The sequence below is a fragment of the Protobothrops mucrosquamatus genome, unplaced genomic scaffold (genome assembly GCF_001527695.2).
Source record: "Protobothrops mucrosquamatus isolate PMUCROS unplaced genomic scaffold, P.Mucros_1.0 scaffold387, whole genome shotgun sequence".
Taxonomy (NCBI): Eukaryota; Metazoa; Chordata; class Lepidosauria; order Squamata; family Viperidae; genus Protobothrops; species Protobothrops mucrosquamatus.
The window spans coordinates 339,323-353,325 of record NW_015386719.1 but is presented as its reverse complement, the minus strand read 5'-3'; the positions used below and the strand labels follow the sequence as shown (position 1 = coordinate 353,325).

Genomic DNA, 14,003 nt, shown 5'->3' with positions numbered 1-14,003 from the left:
GCCCTGTCTGATGCCCCCCAGGATGGACTGGAGGGACTGCATTTTGAATTTCTTGTAGATTACATAATGGTTCAGATTTTTTAGGTCGAGGATAGCCCTCCAGCCTCCCGAGGTTTTGGGAACCACAAAGAGGATGGAGTAGAACCCCTTGCCCCTGTATTCCGACGGAACCGGTTCTATGGCGTGAATCTCCGTTAGGGGAAGGATGGCCTCCTGCATTAGTCTTCGTTTGGAGGGGTCCTTGTATACCGAACAGGCGGTGAAGTGGTCCAGGGGTGTGGTTAGAAATTCCAGGGGCAACCCGTGCTGGATGGTACTCAGAATCCAGTCGTCCATGGACGTCTGTTCCCATTGGTGGAAGAAATGTGTTAATCTTCCTCCAATGGGAAGAGCTTGTGCGGAGTCATTTGGCCTTGTGGTAGCCCCGGCCGGCCCCACGAAATGGCCGCTTGGGCTGGTACTGCTGCCTGGGGCGAGAGCCAGATCTATCGTATGGACGATCATATGGTCTAGCCGGTCTCTGATTGAATGGCCTGGTTGATTGGGCGGCAGGTGCTGCCGCCGACTGACGAAATGGCGGCCTTCGAAAAAAGGACGTGGATTTTTTATCAGACCTTTTGTTTAGGTGGGCCATCACCTTCCGCTTATCTTTATTCTCTACTAGATAAGGGGCGAGAGCATCCCCAAAAAGGGTGCCACCCGAGTACGGGGCGGTTGCTAAGCGCCACTTGGCTTTGGTATCGGCCTGCCAGTGTTTCAGCCATAGCATCCTTCTGGCAATCGTGTTGGAAGCTATGCCTCTGGCAGAAAACACTGCCGATTGTAACGTCGCATCCGCCGCGTATTCTGTGGCAGCTACCATCTTGGCCAGGTCCTGGTGAGTTCTCACGTCTTCAACAGGAACCCTGGCCTGCAGTTGAAGCCACAGAAGGGTGGTACGGACAAAAAAGGATGCCGAGGTTGCAGTTTTGATGGCCCATGCTGCCGACTGATGAGTCTTGCGGAAGGTCTGCTCCCACCTCTTATCATCGGCTTTGAGTGCCTCTAACAGATCCCCCGCCACTGCCGTCTGGGAAACCAAAGGGGTCCAAGCCTCATCCACCTTAGGAATGTCCAATGCATCGGCAAGATCCGTGGATGTTCTGTACAGCTTTTTGTCTGAACTGCTTGCCGATGGGAAAGAGGAAGGTGAAGCCCATTGCTTCTTAATTCCTTCCAGAAAAATTGAGGGGCACGGAACATGGTGCTCCGTCGCCACTTTCTGGGAAAAAATTGGCCTGGGTGTGGATGTGGGATCAGTCTGAGGTAGTGGGAACTGGTCAGTCCCTATGTTTGCCGTGGCAGTGGCCTTTCGAAGGATTGTTAGAAAATGGTTGGGATTGAATAATCCCCCCGAAGAAGATGTCTCAGGTGGGAGCTCCTCATCTTCTGAAAAGGCAATCTCGGGTAGTTCCTCCTCATAAGGTGATGAGTAACCACTCCCTGAGGACTGGGTCGGAGAATCAGGCCCCCGGGTCGCCAGGCACTCCATGGGGGAGTCTACTGAGAGATTGGCCAAGTGAGTAGCTGTTAGGTCGTGTGGGCGTAAGCGCTGCGTCAGAGCCCTATCCACCACCTTAGCCAATAGCGCCTCCAAACGCCCGTCCGAGAATATGTCCTGTATGTCAGGACACCTAGGTAATGTGGGCGTTGGATAACCGACGGGCTCAGGGGTGACGCCTGATCAGCTGAGGCGGAGGGTAGAGTTGACGTCACCGGCATACCTGGAATGGACCATACTCCCTGACTAGATGTCGATGGACCCAATGGTAGCTCCACCTCGGTGGCCGCCATGCTATCCAAATTTATTTGGGCATGCCTCTGTGCCCTGGAGAATGCCTTCTCCAGGGCCTGGTGCCTACGGCTGGCTTGCTTTTCCGCCAACTTGGAGGACTTCTTAATTGTGTGCTTGGTCTTGGTCTTGCACTTGCCTGCCGCCTTCTGAACAGAAGGAAGATTGCAGCCGTGACCGGGAGGTGGAGGATTCGCACCTGAAGACTGGGGCAACGAGGGTCCTTCCATCCCGTTTGAGCTATCTCAGAACCAAAAGCTGAGATAAAAGCTCTGGCAGGCAAGTTGTTGGCGGAAGCGGTATTGGAGCAAGTACGCGGACTGCCCCCCTGGTCACCCGACCAATGAAATTCTCTCTGGACTATGGTCACGGTAGTTGAGGCAGAGCCGAAGGCACGTTTGGAACCACCTGTTGGGCTCCTCCCGGAGGCCTTAGATGACCAGGCAATGTGCACCAGAACAATCAGCTCCAAATTACCAGGTCCGATTTGGACAATTTAAATGATGGCGGCTACCGGGGTGAAGGGGAGACGAACACTACCCAGATGATCCTGTCTGGATCGTTCTTGTGTGTGGCCCGGATTGACCGGCTTAAAATGGACGCCCCTATGCGTCCTCTCAATGACTCCTCAGGACCGTGCCACGCCCTCAGCTCTGGTCAGAAAGAGACTGACAATGAGAAGCAGAGACTACCAAATGCCGGGCGCCTGCCCGCAAAATGGCGGGTGTAACGTTACTGAGGGGTGAAACAGGGCTCCAAGGACTCTAATCCTCTGTCAGATTACAGTGATATAGAGCTTATGGCCACAACTGCAGCCAAGATGGCGGCCGCAACTCCACAGGAGGCTAAAACAGGCCTCCGAGCACTTGAAAGGCCAGTTAGCGACCCCGTGGGCGACGTAGGACCCAGGAGAATCGCTATCTTAATGATGGCAGCCGAGGGCAGAATTTAATTCTTTGTTTAAAAAGGAATCGGCCGCCGAAAAAGGCAGCCAAAATGGCGGCCGCAACTCTTCAATCGGCTGAATAAGCTCCGACCGGCCTGAAAAGGGCGTGAGGGGAGTCAGGGTCTAACAGGGCCCTGGGAAATCGTCACTACAGGGAACCTGAAGGCAAAAGGAGAAGGGATCTGTTATTTTCGCTAAAGGATTCGGCCGCCGAAATTGCATCCAAAATGGCGGCCGCAACTTTCCGAACGGCTAAATAGGCTCCGACCAGCCTGAAAAGGGCCTGGGGGGAGTCAGGACCTAACAGGGCCCAGGGAACTCGTCCTTAAATGCAGCCTGAAGGGAAAACAGAAAATTTTTTTAAATTTTTGTCAAAGGATTTGGCCGTCGAAGTTGCAGCCAAAATGGCGGCCGCAACTTTTCGGGCTGTTAAACTGGGCCCCAACAGGCCTGAGAAGGTCTGAGAGAAGCCAGGGTCTTCACTGTGCCCCGAGGGAGAAACTTGGGTAGGTGGAGGACAGGTCAACAAGTTGTCTCTGTTGATCCTGTACCTCCCCCCCCGCGATAATTGTCTCTGGGGGGAATGAAGGAAGGGTAATTCCACCACCCCTCACCTTCACTTCCCAAGCAAGCTGTTGTCAACTTGAGGGAAGATTTAGTAATCTCAAATTTGGATTTTTATAAGTAGCCAATATGTAATAGAGACCTAATCAATGGATTGTATTTGTCTAACCTGATCTAGCAGAGAGCCAAGCCAAAACAAGTCATCAAGAGCGGAGACCAAGTTAAGACTGGATTACCAGTAGGAGGGGGCGTGACAAGTTTTGGATACTTGGTCTCAAGAGCAGGCAGACAAAGAAAACCCATTGGTGGAGTCTCCGTCTCCTGTACTGGAGAACTGCTGTTCATGATGAGTTGGCAAGATGGTTGTGTAATACGATGATGGTCTCTCCTACTATCTTGAATTTTTAAAAAAATCTTTTTTGTTTTCTTGTTTTTACTTAGTGTTTTATGATGTTTGTTGTTATAAATTTTTTGTTTTATAAATTTGTTAAATAGATAAGACAGTTACATATGTAAATTCTGAAAAAATACTCTGGGTTTTTTATTTTCTTTGGAGATCTAGTGCAGTATTACAAATTCAGTATATCTTTTCATTTAAATCACTGAGCTTAATATAAGTCAAATGTTATAGATGTTTAATATGACAATATTGTCATCTACTACTTACAGGAGCATCCAATTATAAATGCAGATTGTGTTAGCTTACACATACTGTAGTACAAATGTGAGCCCAGCTGCTACAATAAGTAATGGTTTATAGCCTAATGAGGCTATAACCAGGCTAGTATGATTCATCTAATATCTACAACTGAAACAAACCATGTACTGTACAATGTATAAGCAGTCACCTTACTGAACAATATATCTATAGATGGTAAAACAAAACATGGTGTATTGTTGCAAATGTCTTTCAAAGATACAGAAATACTCTACCACTCATTTTAAGCAATCCTGCATTAAGATGCTGACTTACCAGCAGAATTAGAATCAGTTCCTTCATTTTTCCATGAAGCATATTCCTCTGAATAACTTAAGGGCAACTGCACACCCAAATACTTCAGATCAATGCTCATTGTTGGGTCCACAAAATTCAATTTTAAACCCACTGAAAGAATGAAGGAATTTTTATACCATTATTAAAACAATTTTGTATGCGTATCAAGATCACTGTCATGTTTACTCTTGCCAGGATTTTATTTTACAGAATATAAAGCTGAAAAACAATACTTTCACTTGGTTTCCTACCCAGTATAAATTATTCCACCTTAATTAAACTTTACATGGATACAAAGATTACCAAATTAGATGCTACAAATTTTCCCCTTAACTGTTTGTAAAATACCTTCAAATATAACTTAAGAAGATACCTAGCTGGCATTAAGTATAGCTTCATTAAACAGTATCAATACCCAATTTAAATGTTGATATAACTCATCACCAGAGTTCAACTTAATGAGAAAAGTATAGTACTGAAAAGGGGAAAGAAAAAAGAAATCCACTATAAAAACCAAATCTCATGACCAAAGTTGAAGCCACAATCTACATTAAGACAACATCAATCTGTATTTATGTTTTTACCTTCCACTTCCCAATGTCAGCATTTCTTGGATCTAAAGTTAGTTTGCAGAAGTAGAAAAACATTTTCACAAGACAATCTCACAATTTCCCAATTCGATTACCGACCCTTGTGGCCTGTCATACTGTCCCTATAAAAGGAAAACTCTCCAGCTTCCAACTCATTTGCCTATTCAGGTTTCCAGATTTTTTGTTTTGTGATTTAATGATAAATGAGCATGCAGTTTCCAGCATCATGTGACTTTGGGGGCACTGCAGCAGCAGGAACTTTGAGTACTAGTCATGAGTCCCTTCATTCAGCACCTTCATAACTTTGAACACTCGCTGAGCAAATAGCAATAGCACTTAGACTTATACTGTATATCGCTTCACAGTGCTTTACAGCCCTCTCTAAGTGGTTTACAGAGTCAGCATATTGCCCCCAACAATCTGGGCCCTCATTTTACCAACTATGGAGATTCTCAGTCATCCAGGTCATAGTTATCCCAAAGATGCTTTTTCACGAGGCAACTGGACTTTCTTGTTTTTCTTTGAAGACGTTTTGCTTCTCATCCAAGAAGCCCCTTCAGAAGAGCTGAAGAAGCTTCTTGGTTGAGAAGCGGAACGTCTTCAAAGAAAAACAAGAAAGTCCAATTGCCTTGTGAAAAAGCATCTTTAGGCATTTTACCGACCTTGGAAGGATGAGTCAACCTTGAGCCAGTCAGGATTGAACTCCTAGCAGTGGGCAGAGTTAACCTGCAATAATGCATTCTAACCACTACACCACCATGGCTCAAATGTTTGTAACTCAAGGTCTACTGATAAAACAACGATATAGTGGAAATACAGACTGCAGTTCCTGAATATTTTTGTATTAAATCAACTGCTTTTAAACCTTCAATTGATATGCTTTATAGAGGAAGATTCAGCTTCAAACCTATCCAAATTATTTTCCATCTGATACAAATTATTTATTATTCTGACAATAATGATAATAATCTATATACTCTCTGCATTTTATCAACCAAATTGTCACATCTGATTCATGACATAAAATACAAAATGCATAATTTACACAATAAAAATAATCAGGAGTATTTCACAGAACCTACCTTCTTGAAGACTTGGATGTATTACTTGTTTGTACTTAAAAGATTTTAAATCTTCTAACAATTCTTTTTCCAGCTGTTGTATTCTTTGACCATCTGCCAAACATACATTTATTTGTTTATACGTTCCCAAACAATTTTAGCTACAAAAATGAAGACTGTATGGAAAAAATAACCTTAGCCTATCAATCAAGGCCCCATGAAATGAAAGCAAAATTAATTTATCCACTACCTTGTACTTTTCAACCTGGAAAGCTTAGCAGGAATTCATAGATCCTTGCAATGTTTTTCTTCATAGTAGAGGGAGAGAAAGATTGCCAGCTGGGACCAAACTAGAGTTATAAAATGTTTACACTACAAATTATATTAGATGGAAGAACTGATAATGATATAAGGGGATGTAATTTATTTCTTTCAGGGCTTTCAACTGTAATGCTGAGAAAAATCCTCCTCTATTGGAAGATTCATTCCTAGACTTAGTTCAATGGAAAATTCCCCATATTATGAACATCAATCTCCAATTTAATGAAGAAGATACTAATCCTGCTCTTTGTTAATAATCAGAACCTATAACTGATATTACTTAATAGATATATCAAGTTGCTAGTATTAAGTTTAACCATTATTGTTACCTGAATCAGTGCATGGATTACATGTAGTCAGTGAATTGTTCAGTGTATTTTGCAATTCTTTTTCTTCAGCTCTATCAAAAGTGTGGATATCAAGTGCTTCCTACATGCAATAAAAAACATACTTTGACAAAACGTTTATGCAAGGTTTATACTGGAGGCATTCCAAAGTTACAGGAAGCCACACTTAGACATTAACTTAAAATGATTTAGGTTTATCATTTAAAACTACAACATTTGAAAATGGCAAGAATTATAATACAGAACCCCAAAGAAGTATAAATTTTGGATATAAATTTACCTTGGATACAAAGGATACAAAAAGCATTCCATCCACATCCTCAAGATCAAGGTTAACATCCAAATGGGTACTAGCAGTTCCCAAAGAGGCATAATTATTGGTTGTATCAGATTTTGCAATGCATTTAGGTGATCTCCCAGCTTCAGATAACTTTGATTTCCGTGGTCTTCCTCGTTTCCTTGGGCCTGACACCCCAAAATTTTGATTGCCAACAATACTCTTGCCAGAAATGTGAGTCTTCAACATATTTAACTTTTGGTCATCAAAGGTAACTTTAGCTAAAGAAGGGCTGCTGATGGCAGTGGTCTTGAGATCACAACTAGACTCTTTCTCAATTGTATTGAGGCTGCCGCATGCTTCAATATTTCTCCCTAGCACGTCTTCTTCTGAAGGTACCTGTGGTGCTGTGTTTTCAGATACCATTTTATCAGTTGCAAACTTGTCAGTTTCCTTGTCCGCAAAGGGGCTAGAGATATCTTTATTTTCAAAATGAGCAGGGAAAGAATCTAATGAATGAGTCAGTGGAGACTTTTCATTCTTAGTTGTCGTCAGTAAGGCCTGTGAAACATCAGACATTTTCACTGTATTCCTGCTGATTGTACAGGGTTCTAGGTAAACTACAGGCATCTTCCCACTATCCAATTTTAGCATTTTTGCTTTGGCAACACCCAACTGGTTTATTTGTTGTTCCTTGTGGAATTCAATATCCATTTTATCTATTTCACTGTATTTCTCCAGCTGCTGCTTCAATATGGAGCCATCACTGTTGGAATATTCTTCTGCAGTGTAATTGGTTTCTTCTTCCTTCACATTTACCCCTTCCGTGCAAGTTAGAAGTTCATATTCATAGTTATCTAATGGTTCTTCTTTAACAGACACGTTGATTCCTCCCTCTAGAGTAAGCTGGGATGTCACATGTAACATTTTTTGACAAGGGCTGGATATTGGACTGAAAAAAAGAAAGCAAAGCAAATTGCAGAAATAAGCAGACCCTCACCTTCTCTTTTAGGACAGACATGGAAAATACACTTGGCTTACTCAAACACCCACCCACCCCTTTAGGCATCACTCTCTTATTAACAAATTGCAACAAATTGTTAACATTAAGGTTAACTCGACAGCAAGTTTATGGATAGAAAATTTATTGTTTGGAGCAAAGTTAATATCAAAAAAATTAAGAGTTTTGGATTGTGAAGAGAAAATACACTTTCCACCAAAAAAAGACTAGGCCAAATAAATAAATAGGCTATTCATTCCTTCATTCTTCCAGCAAAACCTCAGGATGGATGTGGAGGCAGAGGAAGGGAAAAAAGTTAGATGGAGATAAGAAAGGGATAACAGGAAATAAAAAAAGGATTAATGCATTACAAAAAGTTCTATAAGCAAATAATACCAAGCAAGAGCTAATTTTCAAAGGCATCAATCGTTCTATAATAATAATAAAGTTGGAAGGGACCTTGGAGGTCATCTAGTCCAACCCCCTGCTCAGGCAGGAAACCCTATACCATTTCAGACAAATGGCTGTCCAGTTTCTTCTTAAAAACTTCCAGTGTTGGAGCATTCACCACTTCTGAAGGCAGGTTGTTCCACTGGTTACTTGTTCTAACTGACAGAAAACTATCAAGCAATGCTACAGTCAACAACCTCTTCTTCTCTATCAGCAAATATAATTATTTGGAGAGAAAAAAGCTTGACTTTGTACTTCCTGTTGGAAATATGGTAAATCACAATATAATGTACTGAAAAAGCTGATAGTGAAAAATAAATCATTACCAACCATTTGTTGGAATTATGAATAAGGACTTTTATTCCCATAAAACTAGTTAAACATAAGACGTAATCTAGAANAGAAATTCATGTTCTAAAGATAATACATCTACATTTTGTTGCATATTTCTTTTTGATAGTCCTTAATTTGTTGTTTTTTATACAGAGGACCTTTGCTAGTCTGCCCATGTATGGTTCATGTAGATAATCTATTATTGCTTCAGAAAACTGCAGGATCCTTTGCCTTCATTCGTAAGAGTTGCACTGATTCTTTGTACTTCCTCTAGTGCAGTGGTGGCGAACCTATGGCACGGGTGCCAGAGGCGGCACTTGGAGCCCTCTCTGTGGGCACACGTGCCATTGCCCCAGCCTTGCCTCCCCCTGCGACCCCCTCCTCACCAGCAGCCCCCCTGGAGGAGAGTTGCCCCTGAGCGTGGCCCACGCAGAGCAGCACAGCCAAGGACATGGCAGCCAGGCAGTGTAGACAAGACTCTGCCCTCACGCCCCATCGCACGCAGTTGATGCTGAGGGGCGCGGGCAGAGGGCATGGCCGCCATGGCGCTGCCTGGGCGATCTGCCGCGGGCCCTGGAGGTGGTGAGTGGCCCTGCGGGCAGGCAAGGTGGAGGCGGGGCAGGGAGTGGAACAGGGGCGGGGCCAGTTTTGGGGCACTCGATCTCTAAAAGGTTCGCCATCACTGCTCTAGTGCATTTATTTTAATTAAAATCAATTTTAAATGTATTCTATATTAACAAACTGTTTTTGACAATAGAAATACAAAATATGGCTACATACTGACCATTTCTGAATCTAATATTTTTATATTTGTTGAAGTTATAATATGATGTATGAACCTGACCTAAAGATGCATATAATTCATTTAGCTCTGGTTTACTGTGATAAATAAATTCTGACGCACATTTTTTATTTTAATTCATTTTTTTAAGTTTTTATTGCTTTTTAAACATTTTCTTAGAATGTATAAAAAGCAGTTGAAAGAGAGTATCAAAAGTAGCACTCAAACATTTTAATTATATTCTAGGAGCATATTAATAGCACTATATTAAGATATAATGAATAATATGATATACTATCAAATTCTATTTTGTATGCACTATATATGAACACATAGATAGGCCCCCACAGCTCTAAAACTGTATATATATTAATGAATCTATAATTTGGAAACAATTTATTCATTCTTGAACTTGTCAATAGGGTTTAAAGTAGCACATCAAGCACTGATCTAGTCTGAATACCATTTCAGCTGGAGTTGTAATAAGATAAAGGTTTCAACACTGGCCAAAATACAAATATTCCAAGTTTTATATAGCTATTTGGCTGAAATTATATATTTAATATTTATTTTGTAAAAAAACCTTTACATGTATTGTTAAAATTCACAAATGTATACATTCCATATTTTACTAACTTTCACTAATATTCCTCCACTCACCTTGTTCTTACACTATGGCATTTAGGATACATGCAGCTTTCTCTCAGGTGGAGCTGATGGGCAATTTGGGGGTCCTCCTGGATTCACAGTTCCTTGCAGGTTCACCTTGTGTGCCAGTTGCACCTATTTCTGGATCAAGAGGTTCTACTCATAGTAACTCATGCTTTGGTCACTTCCTAATTGGATTACTATAAGGCTTTCTACATGGAGCTGCCCTTGAAGAGTATTCAGAAGCTGCTACTTACTCAGAATGCAGCAGTGTGGGCAGTGTGAGATGCTCGTGTAACATCTCTACTCCAGGCTTCTACTGCACTTCCAGGAGCTAGTTTATTATCTAAAAGCTTTATATGGCACAGCACCAGGTTATTTGAGGGACCACCTATCTTTGATTGTCTCTGCTCACTTCACCTGTATCGATGGGGCTGGCATGACCCATCTCCTCTATCAAGAATTGTCATTACGTGGATTGTGTGGAACCAAGGACACCTACTCTATTGTAGCACGTCCTGAAATCCAAATGGCTCTGATCTTCTGTAAGGAATGAAGATCTAGATCAGGCAACTGGGCGAGGAGATTAAGTGAGCCCTGCTGATTGATCTGTTTAATTCTTGTCTCTATTGTTTAGGAGTCGAATGATTTTAGACCTCAAGCATGTATTATTGTTTTGGGCTATTTACTTTTGTACATTCTGTCAATTATGGTTTTAACCCTCTATTCATTGTCTAGAGGCACTACTGTGTGATGGAGACTAATACAAGTTGTTTAAATATTTTTTATACAAATGCTGATTATTTTTTATGTAAAAATCACAACCCTACCTTTCTGATGCTTCTTCCTTTAATCCTCGATCGTCACCTGCATGCGCATCTGTCTCCGCAAAATGTAAGAACTCATGATATGGACTAAGGGACTCTTTCTCCAGATCTGGGTCACATATCCCACTAGGTTGTGGGTCTAGTTCTCTCTGTGATGGATCAAAAATATTCCCTTCAGGGGGATGCCTGTGATTAGTAGGAGAACTCGTGACACTATTACCTTCACGCTCTGAGCTACCATTTTGCTTCACGTCACGCTGCAGTCTACTACTCAGGCCATCTTCTCTGAATCCTTTAGCAAATGGATTATAGTCTATTTTTAGTTGTGTAATTTGGATGTTTTGATACGCAGTCACAGCGAAGAATTCTGTCTGCGGAAAAGTGAAAGTACGGACATCAGGACCATTCAACTGGATAACCTCTGTAGCTTTTTCAGCAGGCACCAGGTGTAGTCGAGGTAAATACCGATGCATAGAATGCAGAATGATATGTCCTTCCTGGTCCAATGTATTATTAGTAAGCTTCAATTTGTAGAAAGATACAGGTTGGTGCATCCAGTAATGACCAGTAGAAGGTGATTCAGGATGAATAAATACCCTTCCCAACACATGGGGTTCTGCCTTTCCACTGGGTTCCCAACTATGGCCATTCCACTTATAGCGGAAGTTGTCAACAGGAGAAATATCCATGACTAGGATATACTTGAGGTTGGATTCTAGGCCTGTTATCCAGTATCGACAATATGGAAACATTCGTCTCCCTTGTTTTGTCAAAATCATTTCTGTGCTGCGATGATAGAATTCATTCCACATATTATTGTTGTCCAGCATAACAATGATATTCCCTGAAGCACAATCAGCTGGAAGATATGTCTTTGTTTTAGATTTCATTGGCTTTGCTGCACTGCTGAGTAGACTGCTGTTATCTTGATTTGAAAGCAAGGTTCCTTGATCAGATTTACCAGTGCTCTGCTTCACAAGAACATAAAGAGCAGGAGTTGTGCCTGACATGGTTCCAGTATTTTGGTTCCCTAATATAACTGATTGTTTCTCCATTATGGGAATAGTTGAAATATCCCCAATATTTTCCATATTTCAAAATTCTGGCAACTTAACTTCATTGATTTTTAATCATCTGTAGGGGAGAAAAATCAATGAAATAAAATTCATACAAAATAGTTAAACTTTGTGTGTTTGTGTGTTTCCATTCCCACCGCAACTGCATACCAACTACGACTACAAAGATAAAGAATACATCAAGAGGATAAACTCCCACTAGTAATTTTAATAAACCATACTGTATATTTACAAAAATACAGCATGATAATCTTAATTGCAAAGGAAACAATTCTCTCAAACAACCCGTATGTTAACTTCTGTGAACAAATGTCTTTAAAAGGCCTCTCCTGCCAATATTTGCAACGCAAAATACTTTAATATGTAGTCCCTTCAATAGCTATGGCTTAACATCAACACCACTTTTGATTGAGACCAGAAAAACAGCACATAGTGCAAGATAGTATTCACTAGTTAGTAGCTCAAAGTCAAATCTTTCACTGACTGTAATATCTAGATACTCTTCAAGAGATTATATATGAACAGTAAAAGGTAGCACAATAAATAAAACTGTGCAATTAGTCTAATAGTATAACCTGAAAATACTAATATAGGAGAGTATTTGTAGCTCAAGGTTGAAATGAGGGGAATGAAGTGCACGCTGAGTTGTAAACGCCCTGCAGCTGTACATATGGACAGGCTGTCAAGCACCCAAATTTTAATAACTGCAGGGACATTGTAATGGCTATAAGGTAGAGGACCAGACATAAGTTAAACCACTGTTTTATATTTTCTATTGTTTAGACATTTGTACTGACAAACCTGCTTTATAGTCATCTTCTTTTCCCAGAAGCTATTGTATGTGAAAACATTAGTCAATTTATGTAGCTGTCAAAAGAGAAAACAAAAGATAAGTATGTCAAACAACTACTCATCTTTTTAACAAAAAGAAATCAAGCTCAATTAATTTTAAAAATTAAATCATTGTAGCTTATTTTTTAAAAATATGAACAAATATCCTAGTAAGTTATACATCTGATAATTCCAATTAGCACATTATCATTATTATTCTTTGTACTTTAACTAATTTAGAACATAAATTAAGATATTTTTCTTAGTCAGGTTTTAAAATTCTAATATTTTTACTATATACTGTAGATTTTGTCTTTTATCTTTTTTTAGTTTCTTTAATCATGATTCTCTGATCAAATAATTTGAATGAACAGCAGGACTAAAAAAAATAAATTAAGTAAATAAATAAATCTGCTCTGGAAACATCAGAACAGAATTGGGTGAAAGGAAGCACACAAAGGGAAGCATATTTTATTTTCAGGTTGTATATAGTATATACAAGCATGTTATACTTAAACATGTAATTATATTCTATGTTTTATTTTTTAAATGAAAAACATTTAATTTAAAAATATCATATCTAAATCATTATTATGATCATTTCCTGATCCCCTTTTCTGGGATTACTCATAAGCATTTTCATTACAGTGTTACATCTTGAATAGTTATTTCCAAGTATGAATTCCAAGAATAATAAAAATAAAGGTAACTTTTGCAATAGATGCATCTACATTGCCTGTCAGTTAAATGGTGACTATACAGTACAGATAGTCCTCGACTTACAATAGTTCATTTAGTGACTGAAGTTACAATGGGATTGAAAAAAGCAACTTATGACTGTTTTTCACACTTATGACCGTTGCAGCATTCCCGTGGTCATGTCATCAAAATTTGGATGCTTGGCAACTGGCTCATATTTATGATGGTTGCAGTATCCTGGTGTCACGTGATTACCTTTTGTGACCTTCTGACAAGCAAAGTCAATGGGGAAGCCAGATTCGCTTAACTGCCATGTTACTAACTTAACAATTTCAGTGATTCACTTAACAACTATGGCAAGAAAAGTCATAAAATAGGGCAAAACCTACTTAACAAATGTTTCACTTAACAACAAAAATGTTGGGCT

The 14,003-nt window shown here is 40.4% G+C and overlaps 1 protein-coding gene across 1 annotated transcript in view; it reads right to left on the bottom strand.

Moving 5' to 3' along the window:
• The window catches only part of MGA (MAX dimerization protein MGA), a 61,771-nt gene extending 49,672 nt beyond the window's left edge, over positions 1–12,099 (bottom strand). Inside the window, exons 1-5 of the mRNA XM_015815936.1 lie at positions 10,974–12,099; positions 6,935–7,883; positions 6,637–6,736; positions 6,008–6,100; positions 4,315–4,446 (exon numbers count right to left, since the gene is read on the bottom strand). Of these exons, the coding sequence (XP_015671422.2) occupies positions 4,315–4,446; positions 6,008–6,100; positions 6,637–6,736; positions 6,935–7,883; positions 10,974–12,061 (2,362 nt within the window). The 5' untranslated portion in view covers positions 12,062–12,099. The remainder of the gene's footprint in view (positions 1–4,314; positions 4,447–6,007; positions 6,101–6,636; positions 6,737–6,934; positions 7,884–10,973) is intronic.
• Positions 12,100–14,003: the final 1,904 nt, after the last annotated feature.